The 25,926-nt window shown below is 42.5% G+C and overlaps 1 protein-coding gene across 1 annotated transcript; it reads right to left on the bottom strand.

Annotated features, from left to right (window-relative positions):
- Positions 1 to 80: 80 nt before the first annotated feature.
- LOC139925276 (gap junction delta-2 protein-like) lies at positions 81 to 18,530 on the bottom strand. The gene is made up of 2 exons (XM_071916574.2): positions 18,460 to 18,530; positions 81 to 936 (listed from the first exon to the last, which is right to left on the bottom strand). The coding sequence occupies exons 1-2, from the start codon at positions 18,528 to 18,530 to the stop codon at positions 81 to 83; spliced, it is 927 nt and encodes a 308-aa protein (XP_071772675.1).
- Positions 18,531 to 25,926: the final 7,396 nt, after the last annotated feature.

Raw genomic sequence — 25,926 nt, 5'->3', positions numbered from 1 at the left:
TGATAGGGGGTTCTGGGCCAGGGAAAAGCTCTTCTCCAGAGATCGAGAGGTCCGGGAGCCCCCAGGCAGAGGAGCCTCTGTCAGACGTAGGCTGACTCGCTAGACTGGGTCCTGCCCAGGTTGGGGGCCTGGGACAGGTGTGACACATCCTTCTTGCGCACTTCGCAGATGGACTTCCTGCGGGCCTGCACCCCTCGGATGGCCGTCTTTATCTTCCTCCAGCCAAGGTGGTTGAGCTCGGCCAGGTTGAGCAGCACGCAGATGCCACTTACTGCGAACATAAAGACCAGAAACACGGTCTTTTCTGTGGGCCGAGACACGTAGCACTCCACCTCCTTCACACAGGGGTAGCGATCGCACTCGAACATCCCCGGCACATTGAAGCCATACAGGAAGTACTGGCCGGCCAAGAAGCCGATCTCCAGCGCGTTTCGGAACACAACCTGGATGACGTAGAAGCGGGAGATGCCTTCCTGCCGCCGCACCTTAGCGCTCTTGGTGTGCGTGAGTCCCCGGGGCGCGTTCGGGATCTCCTTGACCTCCAGGCAGTCGTGATCCTCCTTACTGCTGTCGGGGTTTTGCACCAGGATGCCGTTGATGTTGCGGAGCTTGCGAGCGTGATGGTCATGGCGCCCGTGGTGACCGTGACCATGGTGATCCATGTAGGGATGCAGGAAAGAGTAGCTGCGGTCACGCTGTTTGGCAGACTGGTGAACAGAGTATGTGATGAAGCACAGGCTGGGCGTGCACACCAAGATGATCTGGAAGACCCAGTAGCGGATGTGTGAGATAGGGAAGGCCTTGTCGTAACATGCCTGGTTACAGCCAGGCTGCATGGTGTTACAGATGAACATGATCTGCTCATCCTCATATACTTTCTCGCCCACGATGCCTACTATTAGAATACGGAAAATCACCACCACTGTCAGCAGGATCCTGCAGAGAGACGGAAGGAGAGGGAGAGGGGAGAAGGGGTTAGGGAGGGGAGGAGGTGAAAGAGAAGAAAGACATCTTGTCAGTTTATGCAGAAGAATTGCACAAAGATTCAGGATCATATCTAGGCAGAATTTTGACAAAACAATATAATTGATTGCAAGTCTCAGTTTAACATACCCTGACTGGTGTTTAGATGTTGTTTTTGTATGTTTGTGTGTTTGAGAGTATTGGTTCTTCTGAGACTAAAGGACACGCTTATGTACACCTTGTACACTCAACCACTTCAAATTAATGGAAACAATAGCAGTTCTCAGGCCAAGGACGTATTTATCAGATGTGTGCAAGTGTGTATCTGTATACTCTGTGTGTGTATGTGTGTGTGTGTGTGTGTGTGTGTGTGTGTTGTCACTCATCTGCTGCGGCAAAGTGCAGCGCTGTAGAAGGGTGGAGTTGTTGCGCTCTAGATAACACGCACACATGAGCTCACTAATCATGAGAGGCTAAAAAAAGGAGTGGTTGTCAGGAGATAAAGGTGATTTAACACTTGTCTTCACTGCTGAGCTGAAATGGAACAGCGCATTAACATCAGCCCAACTGTATTTGTGTGTGATGCATGCTAAAACAGATTGTCACTCATGCTTTTATCTTATTTTATCCAGTGATTTGAGAAACAGTATTTTCTAGAGTCTGCCTCACTACATGAGAGAGGAAGGTGAACGGTGCGGTTGGGATGTTATCGGTCCAAAAATCCCATCAAGTAGAAGACTTTATATGAAGCAGAATAGTGAATAATCTGTATGACTGCCATTAGTGATAATACACTATATTATATTGCCTATGTCAAAAATTCACTGTTAGTATTTTCCAATAATAATAATAATTCCACCCATTCTTCATTCTTCTTCGTAAATCAATGCATTGTTGCATACAATTTTAAACATATATTAAGTATTCAAACATTCTGAGTTTTGTAAATGATTAGTTCTTCTGTCACAGGCTGTACAGTAATAACAGTCAAAGGTCTGGTTCCATAAAACTCTGAAAGCAGATACCAGTGGGATTTTCTAAATATGTCGACAGTACACATGGCCTGTTTTCTCTCTCTCTCTCTCTCTCTCTCTCTCTCTCTCTCTCTCTCTTAACTGGGTGGTCAAGAGAGGGAAGAGCAAGGCACTATTATATGGGTCAGTGGTTAGGAGGCACAGTGTCACGGTTGCCAGGCGAGCTTTTAGGGGTGTACCTTGAGTGCTTGGTCAAAAGGGACCGTCAGGGAACGCTGCAGCCATTGGCCTTAATACCGGCAAAATGGCGGTGGCTCCTGTCCCAAGGGTCATACAGAGGGTGGGTGCTGATTATTAACAACCTAGTGGTGTCGTCATGGCTGTTAGCTATGCTGAACCCTACAGGTGGCCTCTTGCAGGACTTAAAGAGGAAATAGGTGAGCTTGTTCTAGTTGGGCATCATTAGTGCGGCGCTGCAGTATGTATCAGTGCAGAATGGAGGCCAGTGGCCGGCGGATCAGGAGAGCAGAGCAGCTGCTTGTCAAGGTTGCTGAGAGACTGCTGTACTACACCGTTATCTTCTGGTGTCGATCCAGCATGGGCACTGCGGAGCAAGGCTGGGGGGTTTGCGGCTGCACTGTCAGCGTTTTCTGATGAGTGAGGAGAGCCTGCACATCATGGGGCTCCCTGGTATTTATGCCACAATGCAGTGGCTGTGTGGGGGACTGCGAAGCATGGGCCTTGTGTGTGAGAGGAGCCAATTATTTAAGACCCACTCGTTCACTATGAGGAGACGCATCACAACACTAGGCCACCTAAGGCAACCGAAGGGACAGAGAGAAGGGAGCGAGCCCCCAAGGGAGCTAATAGCACAACTGGTCTGACATCATGACACTGTTGAAGAAGCTGAGGGGAACGGCACTGAAGTCAGTGTTTGGGCCGCTGATGGCCTCAACCGGCCACAGGGGAGAAGGTGAGCCTCATTGGTTTCCATTTGTGAGAGTGTAGGCCGTGACAGGAGACTGGCAGCTACGGACTTTTGCCAGTCCAACCCTGAACTTCAGGACTCTCTGAGGTTTCAGGTTACATTAGTGACAGGAGTTTCTTGGACAGGGGATTTACAGTTGACTCTACATGAACACTTTGCCATCACAGGTGGACTTTAATGGAGTTTTTGTGATTTGTCTGAGACTGTGTTACATGTATGTACTTGTAATGCTGAATGAACTCTTTTGGGGGAGATTGAAGATTGAAGATGTTTTCTCTGTGTAGTATGTGTTTGTTGGGGGAAATGGTGGCTATGTGTGAGTATGAGAACAGGCTGTTTTATTAGGGTGATATACAGTAGGTTTTCTGTGCTTAATAAAGTACATAAAGTACATAAAAAGCTATCCTGTTTTTTTGTTTTTTTTTAGTCCAGATGTCAAAGGAGACCCCGGTGTGTCTTTAAATGAGCCCTAAATGCCCACACCCACTCTTTGTGGCCAGTTACCACAGCAACCAGTGAGAGGTGAGGATCAGGGAAAGAGTGCAGGGAGGCAAGGAGTTGGAGAAATAGACGTAGACATATGGAAGAAATAAACAACAACTCAAAAGTGTGAGGAATGTTTAAACAACTGAAATTGTGTTTCCTCAGGGAGAGTCTGGGAGGGGGAAAAAAACGAAATGTGTCTGAATGGGAAGAGGAGACAGCGCATGAAAATAGAGCGCCAGACATCTCGAGAGAGAAAGGTGATGGTAGAAGTGACGGAGGAACATGTGTTAGCGTGGAAGTGTCTTAAAATAGAGCGGCATGCTGCTGCAGGACTGTTCCTGCACCACCTGCGAATGCATGCGTGTGTGTTTCTGTGCGAGGAAGACGGACAGGAGGAGAGAGAGAGACAGGGAGGGAAAGCCAGCCATGTGTATGCCTTGTGCAAGATGGCAAACGCGTCCGGCCGTCTGTGCTTGGAGCAGCTGCGAGTGTGTACGCTACACTGACTTTCAGTGTGTTTGGAAATGTAACAGAAAAAAAAGCTCCGTTTCAGAAATTAAATGCACGTATGTGCTGTACATGCAGACATGCAGTCACACGCTAAAACGATGCGTGTGCATGTTGAGGACTGTGTGCCAGATGCGTTTCCCTGCTCTGGTGGTTGGACCGCGGCTCAGTTGACTGAAGGGCTGATATTGATGTTTCTCTGCAGTAAAAAGAGCCATTTGACAGATACTGCTTATTGAGATGCAGCTCTTTGGCAGACGCTGCTTACTGAGATGCAATTATCCGTTCAAATAGAATAGGAAACATGAAACTATGGCAAAGCTTGTCGTGATGTCTCAGTGTGGATCTGCAGCTTCGAATGCTGATAGACTGGTCTTAGATAGTAAGTTAATTGTTTATAATCAAGAAGTGTAGAACATCAAATGGCATGCACACTTGAGTAAGATGTTCATATTTTATTATTAGAGGGAATAATCAATGTTATGGAATCTCTGCAGGACATTCACACTTGTTTAACTAGCTGAGTTATGTTAATGGGATCAATCTCTTCTTGGTGTTCTGTGCCTCCTCATTTACCACTGAACACCGTCTGTCTGTCTGTCTGTCTGTCTGTCTGTCTGTCTGTCTGTCTGTCTTGGTAAGTCCAGCTAATACTCTGATATACATCAGTCTGTGACTGCAGTGCTGCAGTTTACTTGGTGCAGCTTGATCCACTTGCTGTCACCACTAGTGATTGTAATAAAAAGACAAAAACATATGAATATATGTATATTACCTCCACAGTTAGAATATTCTGACCTTAGCGGACTTATATATTTACTTTGGACAAACTTTTCCCATCCACAGCATATATGCAGTGTATACTTGTTTGTTGGGCAGTTTGGATATGTGTTTAAGGAATTGCATTCCAAGACGCTGCAAGTATGGGGTGTTGTGGTGTGTGTGTGTTTGCACACGGGCATGAGTGTGTGTATGAGTGTGTGTACAGTATGTGTGTGTGTGTGTGTATGTGTGTGCACGCGCCCTTGTTTGTGTGTGTGTGTGCGCCTGTGTGTATTCTACTGCTGGGTAACAGGATAATCAGCACGGAGCAGATTGCTGCATTAGCAGAAAGCAGTGAAAGAAGGTTATCTGCAAACATCAGTGTTTTAAGTCCTGCAGAGTAACGAGCCCATACATTAGAGCAGACTGAGGCAGGAGAACCCCAAGGGCCTAACCGGCAGAATATTCAATAACCGCCGTAAATGATCAAAAAGATTTTAGAATTGTTAGGATCTCAAACCCAAAGGCAGAATATGAAAATAAGGCCACATATTGAGTCTATACAAAAAGAAAAAAGGAAAAAGAAACAGGCACCAAACCACCAAACTTCTTTGTAGCTTATAGTGTCTCTAACTGCAGATTTCTCACTTGAAGAGTCTCATCACTCAACGCTCATCTCCTCATTTAGCTGCCCTCTTCTTGAAGGGCATCCTAGAGAAGCTAAGGGTGTTCACCACACTTTTGCGGACGTTCCAGATCCAATACTGTACTGAGGGTTTTAATAGAATTGCTGCTTTTGAATGAAAGTGGATCAGTCTTTATCCGTGGATTAGGCTCATATGCTGTATCTTGGAAACTCTCTGCCTGATTTTGAAAAACCTTGGCTGAATGATGCGTCTTGGCATTGAGATCCAGCATTTTCATTATAACACAACAAGTGACATCATACCATTCACTGTTTATGTAGAGGAACGACCAGGAGAGCAAGGAATCTACAAAGAGACAATACTTCACTGCATGGCATGTGAATATACAGTATATGAGTCAAACTGAAATCTCTTGGTATAGTTAGTTGTGTAATGCCAGACTACTTGTTTTAGACTACTAATGTTTCACATATTTTTATAAATACATTTCATTTGATGACTATGTTATTTCTATTTTTGGATGTACTGGATGTAATCTAATTGCATGGACTCAAGCTTCCAATAGAGTCCTCTCCTACACATTTTTAAAAGAAAGGGTCTGATAGCTGACAATGTTATTACGTTATATTATGGTCTTTACCAATGTGCAATTAATATCAAAATAATCAGACAATATTTGTTGAACATTTCATGTCCTTATGAGACAGGCTTTAGGCTTGAAGTCAATGTGGTGCCGCCTCCAGCCTGTCAATCATCGTGAAACTGAAGGCGCTGGTGCTGCACAGGACGGCAGAAAGTTGACAGGAACTGTAGGAGCAGAGATCCATGGAAGAAGAGAGTAGACTGCAGAGAACATTTTATGATAAAAGCTGTACTATCAGATATAATTGCTATCAACTGTCCCTTAATTGCCCACAGTGGAAGCCATTTTCTCACATCCCCTCCATTGTTATCCTGTTATGATTTTCCAGCAAAAGAAAAATGCTTTGATTGTTCTTTCCTCTCTGTCATCAATTTCTAGAACTCTCTGTCATCAATTTCTAGAACTAATTTTTAGTCTTGTCACTGGATGTTGCATGACAGACAACAAGTTGACTCTGGGCTTGTTAGAATATACAATGAGCCATTAGTGACAGGACAGTGACACTTGGTTTGGTATTTGACTCTTAAGTTGAAGTGCAGAGTATCAGTTGAAATGTGAGGGGAATTTCAGCCCAGTTTACCTGTGTAACTGATCCATGTGCTGCTGTTTGACCTGTAAGATTGTGTGTATAGTGTAATGGTAGTTCCTCTTTAGCTGGTGTGTTGGCTGGACATGCAGGCCCTGGCTCTCCCAGAGGCTTTCACACACACTCATACACACACACACACATCCATTCAGCAGCTGCTGCTGTCAGCCTCCAGGGACAACAATGGCCCCAAGCACAACAGCAGATGCACAGGGAAACACACACACACACACACACACACACACACACTCACACGTTGTGAATAAAAAGCACCCTGTACTGTATGTGAGCAGAGGCTAACAGACATTTAAAGGTGCACTTGCAGGGGCACAAGCAGTACTCCAGTATTATCTATAGGAATGCATATTGGAGACCCTGAGTGAAAATATTCTTCCCACTCATGTGGCGCCGCTCTCGATAATAAGCTCCACTGATTGCTGATGGCAGCACATAACGAGTGAAGACCTTACCAAGCAGAGAAATGAGGTGGCTTAATTACTTGCTATCAGACTGCAGACATTTCTTTCCCCCCCACCCCCATCGACTGTTTCTCTCTCAAAATTGTAATAGTTCCAGGTCTTGCCCACGTATCAGAACGCATGCAATCGCCTGAGGTGCACAAAGGCCTGCTGTGACGAATACTGCTCCCCAACTTCACCACTGTTGCCAAATTTAATCATCATACCAATAAAATAAAAATGACTGGATTTGTGGCTTTAAGCCCAACTTAAAATCATGATAATGCGTATTTTATGATAATCAGTTTGTAACTATAGCTCTATTTTGTTGAAAGCCCTCTATCAGCAGGTGTGCAGTCACTAATCAGTGTGTCACTCACCGACATCTTTATTGGTCAGTCATGTCTTCAATTGAAGCGGTTTGTTTACTTCTGGCCTGACATCAATGGTGTTTTCATAACTACTGAGACTATTAAACATAAATGTTTAGTAGAAGACCTCTGACATTTGTGATTTCAGAGAAGAATCATGAAAAGTGTCAGCCCTTTCCTTCTGTACATTTCCTTTTGGCCAAAACAGAGTCAACACATGGAGGTATAATTATCTCACTCGCCAAGAAAAGCCTCTCAAGGCAATGGCTTCCAACAATTTTCAGGAATAGAAGAGGAAATAGAGAAAACTCTTTGGAAAAGACTCAACAGGTGACTGCCTCCATTGTATTTGGGCTGAGACAGACCTGAACATGTCACAAGACTTGATTTGTGATAATAATTTACCAGCTTTGATAAGCAAATTAAATGTCAGAAATGTGCTAAAATCTTCAGATACATGAACTGGAATTAATACATTTCGTTAACCTGCCTGTTAAATAGCCTGTGGACTATTAATGTTTTCAACTTGATTTCTAACTAATTTATTGTAACAGATATACACCACAGATGACACTTTTTTCTAGAAACTGATTACATGCCTAACCATACATGACAATAATGCAGTCTGTACCAGACGCAGCTTTCCTCCACCCCATTTGTCTTTCTGCCATCCGAAATTACCTTAATTTTACCCGTTAATTTCATATTCATAATTAAGTCTAAATTCAAGCTACCTAAGACAAACATTATGCAAAGGTTCTTGTATCTAAAATAATTTGAAAGTTAAGAACCTTCAAAAGACTGATATCAGCATTTTCCCCTGGTTCCTTACCAGCACATTTTGCTGAGTGCATCAATATACGATTTCAAAATATTCCATAAATCACATGGTGGTTATTCAATATTTGGAGCAATGACAGTTTCTTATTTATTTTATTTATTTAATCAGTTTATTTGACAGGGACAGTGCATATTAATAAGCATTAAATATGCCAGAGTTAGTCAAAATGCTTTTCATCTGTAGTTCCCTTAGTGATCAACACATTTGACTTGGGGGAAAAAAACACAGAGAGGTTTTCAGTATAAAATATTGAGGATTGTACAAGAGGATGATCTACAGCAAGGTTCTGCACACACACATTCACATTGTAATGTATGTCATAGCAATTCTTGCTATCTGTGGATCTTGATCCTTGAATTACACTTGGAGGAATTTTTATTATCCAATGCGAAATGGAGGATTCAAGTTTTATGTGAATGAAAAAACTATTTCGTTCCACCGAGAGCAGATGATTCTACTTTGAAGCAGGACATTGACAGAGAAGATTAGGCTTATTCTATCACTGGCTAAATGTCATCGGTCACGGTAGGGCAGTACCCAATGCTCCGTACCCCAGCTTGCCCAAATCAAACCACATATGTCTGGAGCCTATTTTAGCTCATAACTTTAGAAAATGTAGTCACAAATGGACCTTCACTTGAAGAAAGAAGCTACTCTGCATGTGATGTTTAAAGGAAAATTCCACCCGCAGATACTCTTACACTGTTATATCTCATCAATTTTGTGATGAAGTGTTCAAATTTACCTTTCTGGTGTGCCCACTTTCCCTCAACCTGCCTCGTCTAGTCTACTTCTACTTCAGTTAGTGATTTCCTATACTTCCCACAATGCCTTACATGCCTGGACTTGCAGTTCAGTTGAAGTTGCATTCAGCTGTTGGTTGTACATGTTGCTGGAGAAAGAAATAGTGACAGTGATAGTGACAGCAGAGCAAGATAGTGAGTTTTTCCAGTAAGAAAAAGTGAGTCATGCTCCTTACTGAAAACACAACATGTCTTGTGGCTGCATTGCATTCTGTGTGTAGAGAAATTGGTCTCTCTGCCTCTTCCATGATGGATTTCTCCCTGTATGACTGTTGACTGTCGGTGCACACTGCCGGCTCTGGAAAGAAGCCTTTGTTCTTTCATTCAGAGGGACTGACACCAAAACCCGACGTTGGCCATTCATCTTTAACATAGTTGACATTTTTTTGCTCTCAAACTCCATTGTAGCTGCACTTATAATATCTCAATGTTGTTTATGCTAACTGACCAGTTGAGTAAGAAGAATGCTACGTCTGCGTAAATGCTTTCTCTAACTTCACCTTTCCAGCGATCAAAAGCGTCTCCAGTATTAATATGGTGTCTCCTTTTATCCGTGAGTTTTCTCCACTCACTTTGCTCTCCCAACTCAGTTGTGTTCTTTCTTCTGCTGACATGGTTATTGAGTGAACAGAGAGGAAAAACAACCTGGAACGGCTCCGTGGCGTGTTCATACGTTCTCGTGCACGTGCTTGAAAGCCATGTGATACGTGTTTTTGCTGTATACGGGGACCCCACTGGCGCTACTAGTGGCCGAAAATGTTGTTCATCTTTAATGGCATTGTGTAGAGTGAATGTGATGAAGCTAGATGGGAAACTGTTGTTGCACTTGTAAATACAATGGATTATTAAAGAAACAAGGGTCTCAGCCTCCTCATGCTTCTTAATCTGTAACATACTCAAACAGGCAAAAGTGAACCAGCAGAGCATGGGATTGACATTGCCTTCACCTCCTCAGTCATAATGGTCACTGACTCGGGTGACTAGGCTTTGGCCCACTTGGCTAGCTCATGTAGGCAGGGTAGAGTCAAAGCCGGAGGAGGCAAGGATATAGAAAGAAATTTGACCTGACGTGAACATGAAATGTTTATTATTGTTTTTGTTCTGATGCCTCTCACAAAAACCATTTACATCAAAAAATAAAAAAGTCCAAGATGTCTACGGTCATTTGAGAGATTTTCAGTATAAATAATTCTGAAACATATATTAAATAATGAATAAATATAACCAGCCATTTTGCAGGTACCTTTGCAGTGGCCGCTCCCCCCCAGACCCACACTGAATATGGCAGCTATTTGTTTCAGTCTCTGCAAAGGGTCTATGGGTCTAACTATTGGACATTTCATTTAAGGACTAGCATTTAAGGAAACCTAAACCTTCCCTTGGAAAATTCCAGTTTAGAATTGGACATCCTGGGTTGCATGGAAAAACATCCAGTTGTGACTAAAATATCGCTTGATCCAACAGGAAAATAGACTTAAACCCTGAAACATGAAGACATATCTGGTCCTGTGTAAGAACACAGCTTCCTTACAGCTTCTGCAGACTTTCTGGCAGATTATTCATGTATCTGCCTATGTCACGGTGCCTGGTTGTCACTGATATTTCCACTTAGAACCTTTTTTTTCATAGCTGCTAGTTTCTGTAATGCACTATGAGTTGAAATTGAGGCTTTTAATTCCGTCAAACCATTAGGGATTAAGACCAGGACCCAGGATTTGCCACCTTCCTCCAGGGAGAGACTTTGGGTACACTGGGAAATAAGATATTGCCTAAATCGATGCAGTGCAATTTTAAAACAGCAGTCCACTCTGAAAATAAAAAGCTAATTGATGCACAGTTGCCACACTACAAAGAAGAAAATGGCACTGCAGGTACAAAAACACATGCAGTAGGCTAGTGTAGATACTGCACTTCCCTCACATAATGAGCTTGTAGATTAGGCCTCTCATATTGCAGTCATGCACCACAATTATGAAAGTAACTCACTGCAATTAAATGCACTTAAGCCCTGGTTATTTATGAGCTTGTTACTGCAATAGATGTGTTGCCCTACTTTCTCTTTAAGTTCCTAGTCTACAATTTTTTGTTTATCTTTATCTGTATTTGCCCATTATGACATTTCTATATCAATCAGCATTTGGCTTGCCAATACATGCTTCAGTGTTCATTGCACCGCATTGATGATTTGCCCACTACAAAAGGTCTTCTGACCTTAAAAACCTACATGTGCAACTTAATTATCCATTTTCTAAAATTATCTAACCTTCCTCAAAATTACGGATTTTTAATGCATGAAGGAAAATTGTTGGAATGAATTATTTTTAGGCAATATGTAAAGGGAAACACTACATGCCATATAAATTTCATCAACACCCTTTTCTATCCATCCATGTTTACTCGCACCCCAATTGGTCTCAAAAACCTCTGTTGTCTAAATGAATAATAGCTGGTACTGAATGAAAGCCGAGATCAGCTTTACTGGCAAAATTCCCTCTCCAGCAGTTAAATCAATAGCATTCAACATCAGGGATTGCTGCATAAATGAACTAATGACATCTCAAGATGTGCAGAAAAATGGTTTAATCTGAAAGAAAGCCCAGCCCAACAGGAGGATGGATTACTAATTCTGTCAACAGTGGAGATTTATAGCATGCATTATATTGCTACACAACACAATCTTTTAACAGCCTTCCCAGGAATATCTTTTTTTTTTATCCTAAGAGCAGACTGTGATCAATGGTCCTGTTTACTATTAAACAGGATGATGCCCTCAATTAAAAGAGAACATTCCTAAATCTTAAATTATTTTGGGAGAAGTAGGGTGTCCTTGTCAAAGTAGGGTACCTCTTTCTTGTGGATATCCTGACCTGTTTTACTGTAAGAGAAGTGGAGGGTGAGCAAAAATCTCTGTACAAAAAACACATGGTTGAGCACATTCTAGGAGGGAATTGTTTGAAGGGCAAACAGGCCGGTTTCAAGATCTCCTCCATCTGTACACATTCCTGCTATTAGAGCAAGCCATGATTGAGATTTGGTTCCATCAAACTTTACGAAACCCATCCATTTCAAGCGTTATCCATTGTTTTGGGGTTTTTTGGGGTTTTTTTTTTATGTCAAATAATGTTAAATTCTCTGCAAATAGCAATAACTTATTTAAGTAGGCGATCTCATACTTCAGTTGCTACTTTACAGTGAAAGGTCGGTCAAATCTTTATTAATATTTAATGAATTACTTAACATGAGGTGCAACTTAGAGGCCAAGTACCCTTTATTGAGATTGTATGCATCATTTATGAAGTATTTATAATGCTCAAGTAGCGAGTGATGGATCTTAAATTATATATCAATCTATTATAGCTATATCTATTATAAGTAAAATTAATATAGAATTTCCCATCAACTACATAAATCATTTTTTAATAGATACCAAAATAATGTGTATGTTTCCATTTTTTATTATCAAAATTCTCACTTTGATTGAAAGGCAATATATAACATGTAATGCCTTAAAAATGACATGAATTCACTCTGATCTTATTTGCCTCAACAACAGAGAGCTCCCACTTCTTATTAGAGGAGCTGTTTATTCAGCCAGAGCTGCAGTGCTGTGCACAGATAGTGAATATTGCATGTAATCTCACAGTGGCGTTGTCCTCACCTCTGTCAATAAACAGCTAAGTGCATTACATTAAAATGACTGTCAAATAAAAACATAATAGGTCTTGAAAAATCAGCTTATTATATGTTATTAAAATGCCTCATCATCGCAGAGGAACATATATTGTTTTACTTGTGTGTGTGCGTGTGTGTGTGTGCACATGCACGTACATGTGTCCTCAGCAGCAGGGTCAGTCAGTTCTGACACAGATTCTCAACGCTGCCGGTACTGAGCCTCTGCAGAGGGAAAACTTTCCTTCTTTTCCTCCCTCTCTGTCCTCTTCTCCACTTTGTGCCCTTTTTGTTCTGCCTCTGCAGCTTATATCCTCTCCTCTCTGTCCCTCCATCCTGCAATCTTTATTATTTTATCTTTCTTAGATCACTCTAGTCCTCCATTATCTCTGCCTCTGTTTTCGCTCTACTTGTCCCTGGCACTGACCTCACTACAGCATTGCAGTGTAGAAATAGATGCATCAACACACTTCCTTCCTTTCTTTCTTCCTTCCTACCTGCAAGGTGTATAACTGACTTAATGTTGGATCCCCAAGGCTTCATCCTCTCACGGTAGAATGCATGTTTTGTATGACAGACCGCAACCACAGGTGTACTTGTACATAGATCACACACACACACGCACACACGCACGCACACACACGCACACACACACACACACACACACACACACACACACACACACACGCACACACACGCACACACACACACACATACAAGCACACCAGTGGTCTGTAGCCTCTGCAAAGTCAGTATACCCTGTCAGCAATATTGCAACGAATATGAAAAAGGAAATATGCAGTATTTCATTTTAGATATGTTCCCATTCAGTCAAAGTAAGACGTAAGATCACAATATCATGTCACCAAATGTCACCTCAAGAATAATGGACCAGGAAAAGTGATCACTTTTTTCTGTCCTCATTAGGAAAAGGTTTTTTTTTAGGGCTTGTAGAAAATTCAGATTCTTCTAACTAAATCTGATGTTTTAGGCAGACTGAGAAGTAAAACATGTAACCTATGTTTTCTGAAGAAATTAAGGCGACATCTCAGATGTCAAAGAGCCGACATATGGTCCAACCTGCCCAGCACCTGCACGAAGCACTGCATGCACCAGGGAGGTTGCAGTGATAAAACCTCCTGAATGCAGGAAAGACTAGAGAGGAGCCACAACAATCTCCAGGCACAGAAACAGCCCAAAACAATACCCAAGATATGGCAATCCTGTAGAAATGAAACCTCAGAAATGGCTACCGCCTTCCATTGTCTGTAGTGATTGGACAAATCCCTATCTCAGGCAGGGTTGGCAAAGCATACAAACAGCCATTTGCCCCACTGGATTAACCTGGTCTTATTCATGTGTAGGTGGAGAGCATTTACTGGACATAAAGTGCTCAAATGCTGGTCCAATAGAGAAGAAGGTGGTGAATGAAAGGAAGAGAAGGTGAATGTCTCCCAAGTTAAAGGATAGAAATGCCTAATTTATAAATAAATAATATATTAAATTGTACAATCAACACTTAAATGTTTGTACGTGATTATTGTATAGGCCAACATTAAAAATTACAAATCAATTTTTGGCTGTCAGTTTGATATTAGTTGCCAAATTGCCATGTTTTGTTTTTTTTATTAAAAAATGACAGACATTTAATGTCAGACAATCATAAATAATATCAAGGCTACTAGTATCATTGTTTCTAAGCAAATACAGCTGTGTGTCATCAGCATTTATGTGACAAAAACTGAGCATAAAGGGGTATAGAAAGCAAGACAGTTTGTTGTTGTTGTGTAACAACAAGGTACTTTGCTCTAAAAGCCAGTCAACACACAATTTGCAGAAAGTATGAATATCATTTATTTGCAATTACTAAGCTAACCCATTTGATCCAGATACAGCGCTGCAATACATCCAGAAGGAGGCTTGATCCCACACATCCTAGGGCCGCTGGGCCTGGTGCTAGCTTCACTTCTTCTGTGCTCTTATACAAATTTTGAGAGCATGACATCAGAATAAACTTGATTTTGATTTCCTAATACCATACCTAAATGACAGTGGATGATATTGAAAACCTCCCTGGGATTAGAAAGCTGGTTGTTTGGTTACTCGTTGGTGTTTGTCTGTTGTTAGTGTTGATGTATGCCTAGCTAGGCTAATAGCACGAGTTGTGGCGTTATCTTTGAGCAGACTACCTCTGCCCTCCCAGTTTGCACACCCCTTGAGTCTGTGTCAACATCAAGGGAAGAAACAATTAGTTAATCAGCTTAATTAACACACAGAATAAGAGTTAGTATTTGGGTAAATTGGACACTACAGCCTATGCTGCACAGTGAACTAGCTAATGTGCAGAGCCCCAGGGTTATAACAGCTGTGAATATAACCCAGCTTTGACTATAATTTCCATCACTGACTAATCATGTTTACAGTTGTAAATAGTTGTAAACAGTTGTAAACAGTTGTAAACAGTTGTAAACGTGCCAAAGTAGAGGTAAGGCTTCTATAGAACGAGGAATACACAAAATGTATCTTTGAATGAGTCATTGTTTATCAAAGAGCATCTTTAAGCGAAATATTCTGACCACTAGAGGGTGACAGAAACCGCAACACATTTGTAAACAACACACAGCAAAGCCACTGCACTACGGAGGCCTACTAAGGACAAACATTGCAAAGCACCTTGCATAAAGGCTAATAGCAAAGCTAAATCTACCTACGGAGAAGTGTTGCCGGTTACCAGTATCGCTTTGACAGATCTTTCTCCTGCTGAAGGTTACATGTCCCGCAGTGACAAGTGAAGAGGTAGGTAGCAAGTTTACTAGTTTAACAAGTTTACTCGCTCGCTTCATCGATTCCGCCATTATGACAGTTTTTTCAGGAACGGGAGGGGAGAGCGCTGCTTTTAAACAGCGAGGGAGGAGCAAAGCTAGTTTTTTAAAAATGAAAAGCTACTGAATGGACGGGAGGAGCTTAATTCCGGAGCTGAATTTGACAACAAAGCTTTAGAAAAGAGGTGAAAACAGCAACACAGCTGCTGCTGTGTGGATATTGGCTTATCAATGAAATCTCCTCATAATTTCAGGCTTGGTTACAAGGTGATATCGCTTATTGCAGGTTTAAGAAACATCTTAATTGTAGCTAGCTTAGACATTGTAGACATCCTACAGCACTGTTTAAAAGGCTCTCATCACACACAAACACAAACTAGACAGAAAGTGCAAACCTCCGCCAACGCTGAACAATCCTCCAACTTGCTGTTACACCCAAAGGCATCATTCCTATCACTTAGCTAAACTGATTTCTTGACCCTGCAAACATACAATTAGGATTTGGAATCAAGTCTCCATCTCTGTTTTATTGTTATAGCTAAAAAACAATAATTGTCTAATGGTGGAAAAATCAGGTCCAGATCACCACCAAAGTCTGATTAATTGCTCCTTGGCCCAAGGCCTATCAGTCCACCAAATTTCATGTAAATCCACTCATAAATTTTTTTAGATATCCTGCTGAGAAACAAACTAGTCAACAGGAATGAAATTCCTTGGTGGCTGTAAAAAGAAATCCAGGAAACTATAAACACCTTGCACAATGCTGTTTATGCATATAGCGATTCTATAGGAGAGGTTTCTTGGCTCACATAGAATAGACAAGCAGAATAGATTGAGGGAAATGCATTGGAAAGCAGCTAATGTTACAGCTAATGCCTAGGGGCCAACTAGAGAGCCTTGTAGGACAAACACAGTCTGCGAGAAGCCAAAACACATAGGGATCATTTACCGAGCAATTCAGCGTATTCAGCACAGCAGTACATGAAACCATGAGATGTCCTGTGGGCATCATACAAACTACTGCCTCTCTGGAGGACAGTCACTCAATTTCCAGTTCAAGTTACCAATTAATTTATCTAACATTATGTTATTTTGGAGGTTGAATGTTTTTGGAACAGTGAGTAAGAGATACAGTAGACTACTCTAATCTACAATAAGATTAAGAGAAGATATAAAAAGGACCAGGCCAAATTTAGCCTGCGAAGCATTGCTCGTTTTATTCTATCTATTTTGGGGATCTGGGGAACCCTTTCTTTGTTGGGCCTGTGAAATGCATGATCAACCAACTGCTCAAATTAAGGATAAAAGGAGTTACCATTACATCATGAGAGTATTCATTATGCTGCAGACAAATCGAAAGCCGCCTCTGTGCCTCTGACAAATCGTTCATTCATTGAATCGTTGAACGATTCATTTTCTGTATTCCTCTTTTTTGTGCTGACATGGTGTTAAGGATTCCAGCTGCCAGGGCTGGATTTTAAGTCAAGTAAATGTGGGAAGCACGCATTACTGTATGCAGGTTTTCATTCCATCCGAAGATTACAGCAGGTGATTTCACTGATTAGCCCACCTTCAGCCAGAGAGGAGGAACTAATGAGTGAAATTAGCCTCTTGCCTCTGAAAGTAGTAACTGAAATGTACTTTTACACCTATCCTGTGTCGACTTGTCTTACAGAAATGTTGTTATTGCTCTGTATAATGTAACTCACACCTTCACTACCACTCTAATACAGAGCATTACCATACGATAAATACATTGCTCTACACTATTTCTTTAAGTTGAAGGATGTAGCCTAATGGTTGCGTGTACACACAGTGCATAGTGTACTCAGTGAAAGCCCTACACCTTTCAGTCCTTTAACTTACACCCCTGCAAGAACACATGCACACACCGAGATAAAAAAAAAAGCACTTGGATGGGGGAGAAGGTTAGGCCTTGCCCTTGTTGTGGACTACCTGTGGTCTGGGTTAATGAGCGCAGCAGTGCAGTAGCCTCTATTCTCACACTGAACAGTGCAGCCAAATTCCATGTCTGCCTTTGTTTTTCTGAAATGTAACCTTCAAATCATAAATCTGGTCATCCACATGTTCCCCAGGCTAAACCAGATTGATGCCTCACTGCTGTGTAACAATACAGCATTGGTTTCCCAATGTGACACTTAAACTGTGTGTTTAATGGGTGGAAAATTGCACCTTTGAATTTGATTAATCACACAGAGATGATGGAGCATATTTTTCACACACCAGATATTACAGTATGTCCCCAAAGCATGTCTCCACTGCTAGTCAAGCTACAAGCTCGTCTGTTCACACACAAATTATGAGAAGTGATTTATTCAGACTTTCACCAAGATTCAAATAAGTGTCTGTCGCGAGGGGCAAGAATGAACTTGCTTTTTCCTTTTTCTCTCTCGAGTTCAGACTGAGTTCAGAGCCATTTCCTCCCCTTTGATTCTTCCTTCTACACCTGCTTTCTCATCATCCTTTCATCCTCTGCACCTCTGCTCTCCTCTCACTCCCACTCCCCTCTCCTCCTTCTGTCCTATTGGTCTGCAGCCAGTAGCATCAAGCTGCATCTATCAATAGCTGGGCTATTAGGTAGTATCAACACAGGAGCCTATCTGAATTAACCATAATGCCCAGTAAAGCCTGCTATTGATTATGTGCAATTAGTTTATCCCTTAACTAATGATGGGTGTGGAGAGAGTAAGGGTGAGGAGAGTGTGGAGGGTTGAGGAAAGGATTGGGGGGGGGGGCAGGAAGGACTATGGAGGACAGTGGAGCAGAGGGGGCCGCTGGGACAAGCCTGAGGAAAGGGGGATGTCCTCAGGGAGACCAACCACTGAGAGAACATACAGTACATACCACACACATAAAAACAAAGACACCCAGGTCATGAAAAAAAGAACACAGACACAAAACAGGAAAATAAGTTTTACCTCCCAATCATGGTGGAATGCTGCTGGACAGCCGCCTCCAGCAGCCGCTCCAAAATGGTCCACTCGCCCATGGTGATGGAAAGGTGGAAGAACTGTCAGAAGAAGAAACGGGACTCGACTGGGGGGGATCCTGCCCCTCTTCCTCCGCCGCACCCCTCTCCTTCCTCCCGGGACCGGCCTGCGCTCCGGTGGACGTCCGGCCGGCGCAGCGAGGGTACACCCGGCCCTTGTCCCGCACCGGCTCCTTTTGACCTCTACACGTTGACCTGGCCGCCCGTCCGCGGATGTGTGTGTGTGCGCGAGTGTGTGTACGCGTCTTCTCTCGGGCCCGTCCCGCTGTGCTTCTTCTTCCTGGCAGAGGAGAGAGAGGTGCTAAAGCTGAATGCCTCTCCCCCCCCCCCACCTCTCCCTCTTTCTTTCAGTCTCTCCCCTTTACCCCCCTCCTCTGTGCAGTGATGCTTGTCCTCCCCCTGCCGCACCACTCTGTTCTGCGCTATAGCATATGCTATAGCTCACTGTATGACAGCCATGATCACCCCCTCTCTCTCTCTCTCTCTCTCTTCTCTTCCCTCTTCCTCCCCTTTGCTCTTTTCTGCTCCTCTTCTCCCTCCTCCTCTCCTCCTCTCTTCCTCTCTCTGTCCCTGTCTGCGTCCTCCACCCTACCCCCAGGGCGCTCCTTGTACCTCAGATGCACTCCCTGCCATCGGCGCCGCTCAGCGCTCGTCCTTGCATTGTGCAGAATCCCTACCTCTGCTGCACCCTTGCTACTCTAACCCAAACACAAACACAAGCACACACACTGCATACAGTTGATCCTCCCAACACCATGAACACACACTGACTGCCACAGCTCTGAATCCCCACTCTCTCCCCCGACTTCCTACAGAGGATTGCAGATCCACACCAGCGCACAAAGCTCCTCCTGCCGCGCACCGCCTTGCCTGCTGAATGTCATTTTAAAGATTGGAGGAATGGTCGCTCCTACAGCTCCGAGCACTACGAGGACCCATAAAAACCTGCGCGCACACACACAGCCACACACACAGCCCCCCCCCCCCACACACACACACACACACACACGCTGCCACCCAGTCCCTCAGTAATAAATCAGCTGCCTTGCTGCATCCAGCGAGGCTGAACCGCGGCGGTGTGCTGCAGACCTGCTGTCCTGTAGTGTCCCCCTGGCTAATTTCAGCACAGTCCAATGCCCGGAGTCATGTCTGCCGCAGAGAGCGGGGATGAAAAGCTGTCCTGTGAAGCCTATTTCTGGGCTCCATCATCTGGCATCCCTCTCTCTCTCTCTCTCTCTCTCTCTCTGCCTTGCTCTCCTTCTCCCTCCGCTCTTCCTCCTTCCCCCTTTCCTCACGTTTGTGTGCAGAGCTCGGTTTCGCCAACTACCTATAGGTCCTCTCTCTGCTTTGTGTTCTCCCTCTCTCTCTCTCTCTCTCTCTCTCTCTCTCTCTCTCGCTCATGCAATCGCTCTATCTCTGTCACACTCTGTAAGCATGCAACACCCACCCACCCCCCCCCTCCTCTCTTAGATCTGCTCTCTCTCTCCCTCCCTCCTTTCCTCTCTGGTAAATGTGCTTGGATTGCTACCCTGATCGCTGCTTCACTTATGCTTGCAAGAATGCCTCCCTCTGTAGTGCTGTGTGTCTGTTCCTGCCTGATGTTACACAGAAAGGAGGCATTGGAAGGATCTGACCGTGCCTCCTGCCCTCCTTCTCTCTGCAATCCTTTGTTTCAGTCTGGCAGCTTGGCGGTGTTTCCTGTACTCTCACCGTAGCTCCCGTTCATCCAAACGGTCTCTCTATTTCTCCCTCTCTCTTTTCTCACTCTCTGTTACACATCATCCAGCCCATGCTTCGAGGGAGAGGGTTACGGGAGAATCGTGGCTCCGCTCCCCCCCCCCCCCCCCCCCCCCCCCCCACCACACACATCTATCTCCTCCCTTTTTCCATCTTACTGTACTCGGCTTGACAGCACACCTATTTCTCCCTGACCCAACCCTCATGCCCTTACTGTATTTTCTCTCCTCCTCTTCTTCTTCCCCTCTCCCTCATTCTGTCCATTTCCCCTCCTCCATTACACCCCTCCTTGCTCTCTCTCCCTCTCAGGAGAGATGAGCACCGGATTGTACTTTGCTGTGACATTGAAAGCTGCATTCATTAGATTAATATTAAGGTGGTGTGTAAATGGGATAGTCTCCCTCCAACACACACACACACACACACACACACACACACACACACACACACACACAGATACAGACATATGCAAAGTGCATCATTAAATGCATGTTTTCACACACTCGCATACCTACACAGTAGGCAAATATAGGAAACCCACAATAGGTGTGCGTATCTTTATCTATAAGACATGGGATGAGGGTAAGAGAAATAAGAATAGCAAGAGGAAATGAATAAGTGTTGAAGAGGTGAGTCAGACACAAGGCTTTCCCATCTAGATGATTGAGTCAGGTTCTGCAGAAGTACATGATGTAATGGCATGACGTGGGACCAGCACACCAGAATGCAGTCATGGCTTGAGGTGACACATCCAGTTCATCTGTACTGTACTTTCCTTCTGTTCTGACATGATCTTCTAGTCAACGGTTTATTGGTTCTAGAATGACGCGCGTGTGTGTGGGATGCTTTGGTAACATCACTAACATCCTCACATCCAATGCTGCTGTATGTCTTAACAAATCAGCCAAGGCACTCAATTAGTGGAGAGGAGAGCAAGTTCACAATCCCAGCCCTTACACAGCAAACCTCCACAGTGAATTAGTGATTGATCTATCGCGTTGTACGTGTGTGCATGCACACGTGCAAACACCCTCTTCTTGTGTGTGTGTGTGTGAGAAAGAGAGAGAGGGGGAGAGGGAGAGAGAGAGCAAGGGAGCGCGAAAGAGAATTGTGTTAGTTCAGCATCTTCAGCGGGGGACTCGGGGTCTCTCCCTTACCAAGGACATATGGTGTAGGAGTGAGGGGAGAGGGGAGGGGAGGGGAGGGGAGGGGAGGGGAGGGGAGGGGAGGGGAGGGGAGGGGAGGGGAGGGGGAGGGGAGGGGAGGGAGGCGGTGGAGTGTAGCAGGGGCCGGCCTGGCCAGGCTTGGGTTAGAAACAGAGCTTCAGAAGCGCTGGCATCAGCCGGCTGGGGCTCCGAGGAGAGAGTTCAGAGCTGGATGGCACATGAGAGAGAGGGAGAGAGAGAGAGAGAAAGAGAGAGAGAGAGAGAGAGAGAGAGAGAAAGGACGCAGGTGTATCATCAGTGACCTAGAACAGCCAGCTTAAGCATGCATAAACACACATACTGTACTCACACAGTCATACTAAATCACCATATATACCATGGATGATAACACAAATGGTATTATTCATATTAAAATAACCCTGGTGCAATTGTTAGGGCCCAAAGGTAGGACAAATGCCAAATGTGCATATTGAACAGTACATATTTTTGCATATGAATTAGTAAAAGAGCGGCAAATCTGCAAAGTCTGACATGCTTCTAGGAATATATCCTGTAGAGATAGCTTTTAAAACATATATGAGTGAAGTTATTTTATCCTCGCAACAACAGCACCTGATATAAGATGTAAATGAGAGGTGATTATTAATAAATAATAATGGGAGTATGAATGTGATGAATCGCTGGTAGAGTATTCAAATGAAAGCGAGCAGAAAGGTCCACCCCCAGCTTTGTGGAGGCCCTCAGTAAGGTCCCATGCTGCAACTTTTTCAATTCACAAATATATCATAAGACACAGAGAATTATTTATTATATTTATCATTTTTACTAGAGTAAGCCAAGTCAAAGCAAAATCAATATTGAAACAAATATATGAAGCATACAGTATATTGAGTATACAAAATATTAGGAACACCATCTTAATATTGAGTTGCATTCTCACATGATCCATTTTTCACTTGTCTCAAGGCTTAAAAAAAACATTTTTCTTTGTCTCCTCCTTTCATCAACATCTCCCCTTGAAGATCAAAATGGAAGTAGCTGGTGGATTCAATAAGAGATCATCGCTTTCACTTGAATCCACTTGGCCCGTCTATTTCACGAGAGAGCAAGTGTTTCTGATAGGCTGTTTGATGTTTTCCCTCGATACTTTCTACTTTGGATGTGAAATAGCACAGTGACCATGAGTTTAAAGTATCTGTTTTAATTTGAATATGTTTTCTACCTTTTGTTGTGATATTGGTGCTTCAGTGCCCCTGTCTGCTGCAGGATGTGAGGATGCGGTTTAAAACTTTATGATTGCACCTCAGGATAGTAGAAATAATGTTAGATTTCAGAAGTCATCTCTACTATATAAATGGTTAATAGAGTCATTACTGAACACAACATGTTACCACCTCTGTCACTATTGTGGATAATTTAGCTCTGTCAGGTTTCATTTGATGAAACATTTTAACACATTATTCTAACACAATAGGTAAAGAAACAAATTTGAGTGAAAAACATTTTACATGATTCACCTTTATTAGAGCTGAGCTTGAATAAAGCTGTGAATAGCTTACCTCATTCATTATTGTTATTGTTAACTGCTATATGTTTTTGTTATTATTATCATTAATGTCAGCACAATTTCTCGACCTAGGATTAGGAGCTCAAAAGGCTAAGTGGGGGGGGTGGGGGGGGAGGGGGAGGGGCTGGACGGGTTCATTATAGGTGCATTTCATGTCATTGTACTGTTTTGTGACGATTCCTAAAATGCCAATAAAACATGTTTATATATATATATATAAAAAAAAAAAAAAGCTGTGAATAGCTGTTGCAATAAATCTCAGAACATTTAGAGTTGTTTGTTTTTGGCTACAGCAAGCAAGGCCAAACAACCTCAACTTCACATTAACAGAGAGGAGAACCTTTATAGTTAAAAAAAAGACAAAAAAAAAAAAGACATTAGAGGCCACTCAAGTATGTTGCCGCAAGGCTCCAGCCTTCTGGATAGCAGCTGTCCGGTGAACTGGAGGTCTTGAGCAATTGGATGAGAGATACAGAAGGTCCTGTAAATATTTATTTTAAAGAGATATAGCATGATACTACGCAAATAATTTAATCAATGATCACTGATCGATGATCAACTGCAGAGTGGTGGCTTAATGACAAGCCAGACTTCCACCTCTGCACCACCGCTGCCCAGCCTGCTTTGTCATTTTGTTAGCAAAAGATAAGTAATGCCAGTTGGCTAGACACTGAGAGGTTGCCAGCAAAAATTGGCATTTTAACAGAATATGCTGAATGTAAATATATGTGCAGATTGCAGTGATGTCTCTAAAGCCTGTGTGCTGGAACACAGAGAGGTGCCATTCCTCCCACACTAACACAGCAGCTTAATATTCTCCAAGAAAGGTAGGTAGGTCAGCTCAGATGTTATGAAGAGAAATCCAAAATTGTATTAACATTGTCTCTTTAAATATAAAACATATAAGACAAATACATGATAAGTAAATTTTACTGTTTTTTTCAGTGTACTTTTAGAATAATCATGATTGAAATGTATAGATCTAAAAAAGATGCAAGTAAAGACTGCACTTGTGACTGATATGATAATAATGATAATAATTTGTTTGATAAATGTCACTGCAAAAGAAAATTACTTATCATTAATGTTGATGGTATTTTATCATTCTCCGAAAGAGGCCTCTGGTTCAGCCCTTCCTTCAGAAACCCATCCAAGATCCACCAACCCTTATTTTACGCTTATTTCCAAACTGCTGTGTAAACCTATTAAAAAGTTATAGGAGTAAATAGGTTGAATGCAGATGTCATTTTTTTAACCATATTTTTGAGAAAATCCAATTCAGATCAAGTTTTAGACCACTGCATATAACAAGGACTGCATTAGTTAACATAATAAATTAACAACTTTTAACAAGGGGTGCATGGGGATACTCAGTTTAAATCCTTTTTGACCTTTTGAGTATTTCAATACTGTAGATCATACAAGTTATTGACCATATCAGCCACCGTCAGGTATCACAGACACACCACTGATATGGCTCCTCTCAGACCTTTCTAAAATAACCTTTTCTGTCAATATACAGTATCTGCAATTCATCGTCATGCTCAGCAGACATCACTTGTGGAGTCCAACATGTCTCAATTATAGGCCCTATACTCTTCTCTCTGTACATGTCATTTGTAAACAAAATGGGTTTTTCTTTGTTAGGATGATGATACTCAGTTATATCTGCCTGTAAAACCCAATGATCCAACCAGCTTTAATACTTGAAACAAAAATGAGTTTGGACAGTGACCTAAGTTTGGACAAGTAGATCAAAAAGGTTGAGCACTCCTGATTCTTTCTAGAAGTCCAATTCATGCTTTTATTGTCTATGTTGGGACTACTTCAACTGTCACGACTTCTGCTTCATTCAAAAGTCACACTCAAGTGTTCAACAGAATGGAGCTGTGAAGACTCCTAACTGGTGCCGAACGAAAAAAGCCATATATTACTCAGACTTAAAACATACACCATTGCTCCTTAATCTCAAGATCTCCTCGTCACTCTCCCTGTGTGTCAAAGCATAACATGTCTGGGGTCAGAAGGTTTGTGAGACCTCTATATGGCCTATCAGTCATTACTCATTAAGTCTTATTTTCCTGTTCCAGTCATCAAACCAACACTAGATAAACAAAAAAGAAAGGAAATCTCTGAGTACAGTCTGTGGGTGCGGTCTGCCCTGGAATAACAGTATATAACATCAGATAAGATGAGATGAAACTTTAATGATCCTTGTGGGCAAATTTGTTCATTGCAGTAGCAAAGACTAATGCAACACATATACAGCAAAGAAACAATATTATAAAAAGAACATAAACAAGAACATAGAATCAATGGGGATTATATAAACATATGCAACACATAATTTCAATACCAGAAAGAATTAGGCTGGCTGTGTGAATGAAAAGTATGAGGGAAAGTATGGATTACAACATTATTAGGGTGGGCAAATTACAGCAGCAGAACTTATTGAGATGATATATCAATGAGAAGCATATGGGAATATGAATAAAAAGATATGTGAATTTCCAGCAAATATACATGCTGTGCAGAGTGTCCATTAACAAGTCAACAGAGGCCATACATGTGAAAAGAAAGTATCTGGGTGTGTATGTGTTGTAGTCTAATAGCCTACACCTTGCCAATATAGGCTATCATTTTGCATATAGCGTATATACACAAGGTTCAGATTTGGATTTGTGCATTGCTTATCAAAAAACTCTGATTGCAGGTACAAAATGTACATAAAATGACAATGTACAAAGCACAATAAATCATTGTCTGTTCTCAATATCATTAGGTGGTATAGGTGCTTGGTGGGGTTGTGGCATACTGCTTGGCATTATGCATATGAAATGTGAGACTGAACAAATGAGACAACATTTGTGCAGTTATTGAATGTGGTTTGTTTTCTATTCTTGTTTTGTGAAAAGAGGTTGTTTCT

This window comes from Centroberyx gerrardi, chromosome 11 (assembly GCF_048128805.1).
Source record: "Centroberyx gerrardi isolate f3 chromosome 11, fCenGer3.hap1.cur.20231027, whole genome shotgun sequence".
NCBI classification, from domain to species: Eukaryota; Metazoa; Chordata; class Actinopteri; order Beryciformes; family Berycidae; genus Centroberyx; species Centroberyx gerrardi.
Note: the sequence above shows the minus strand (reverse complement) of the source record. Positions and strands in the feature narration are given on the sequence as shown.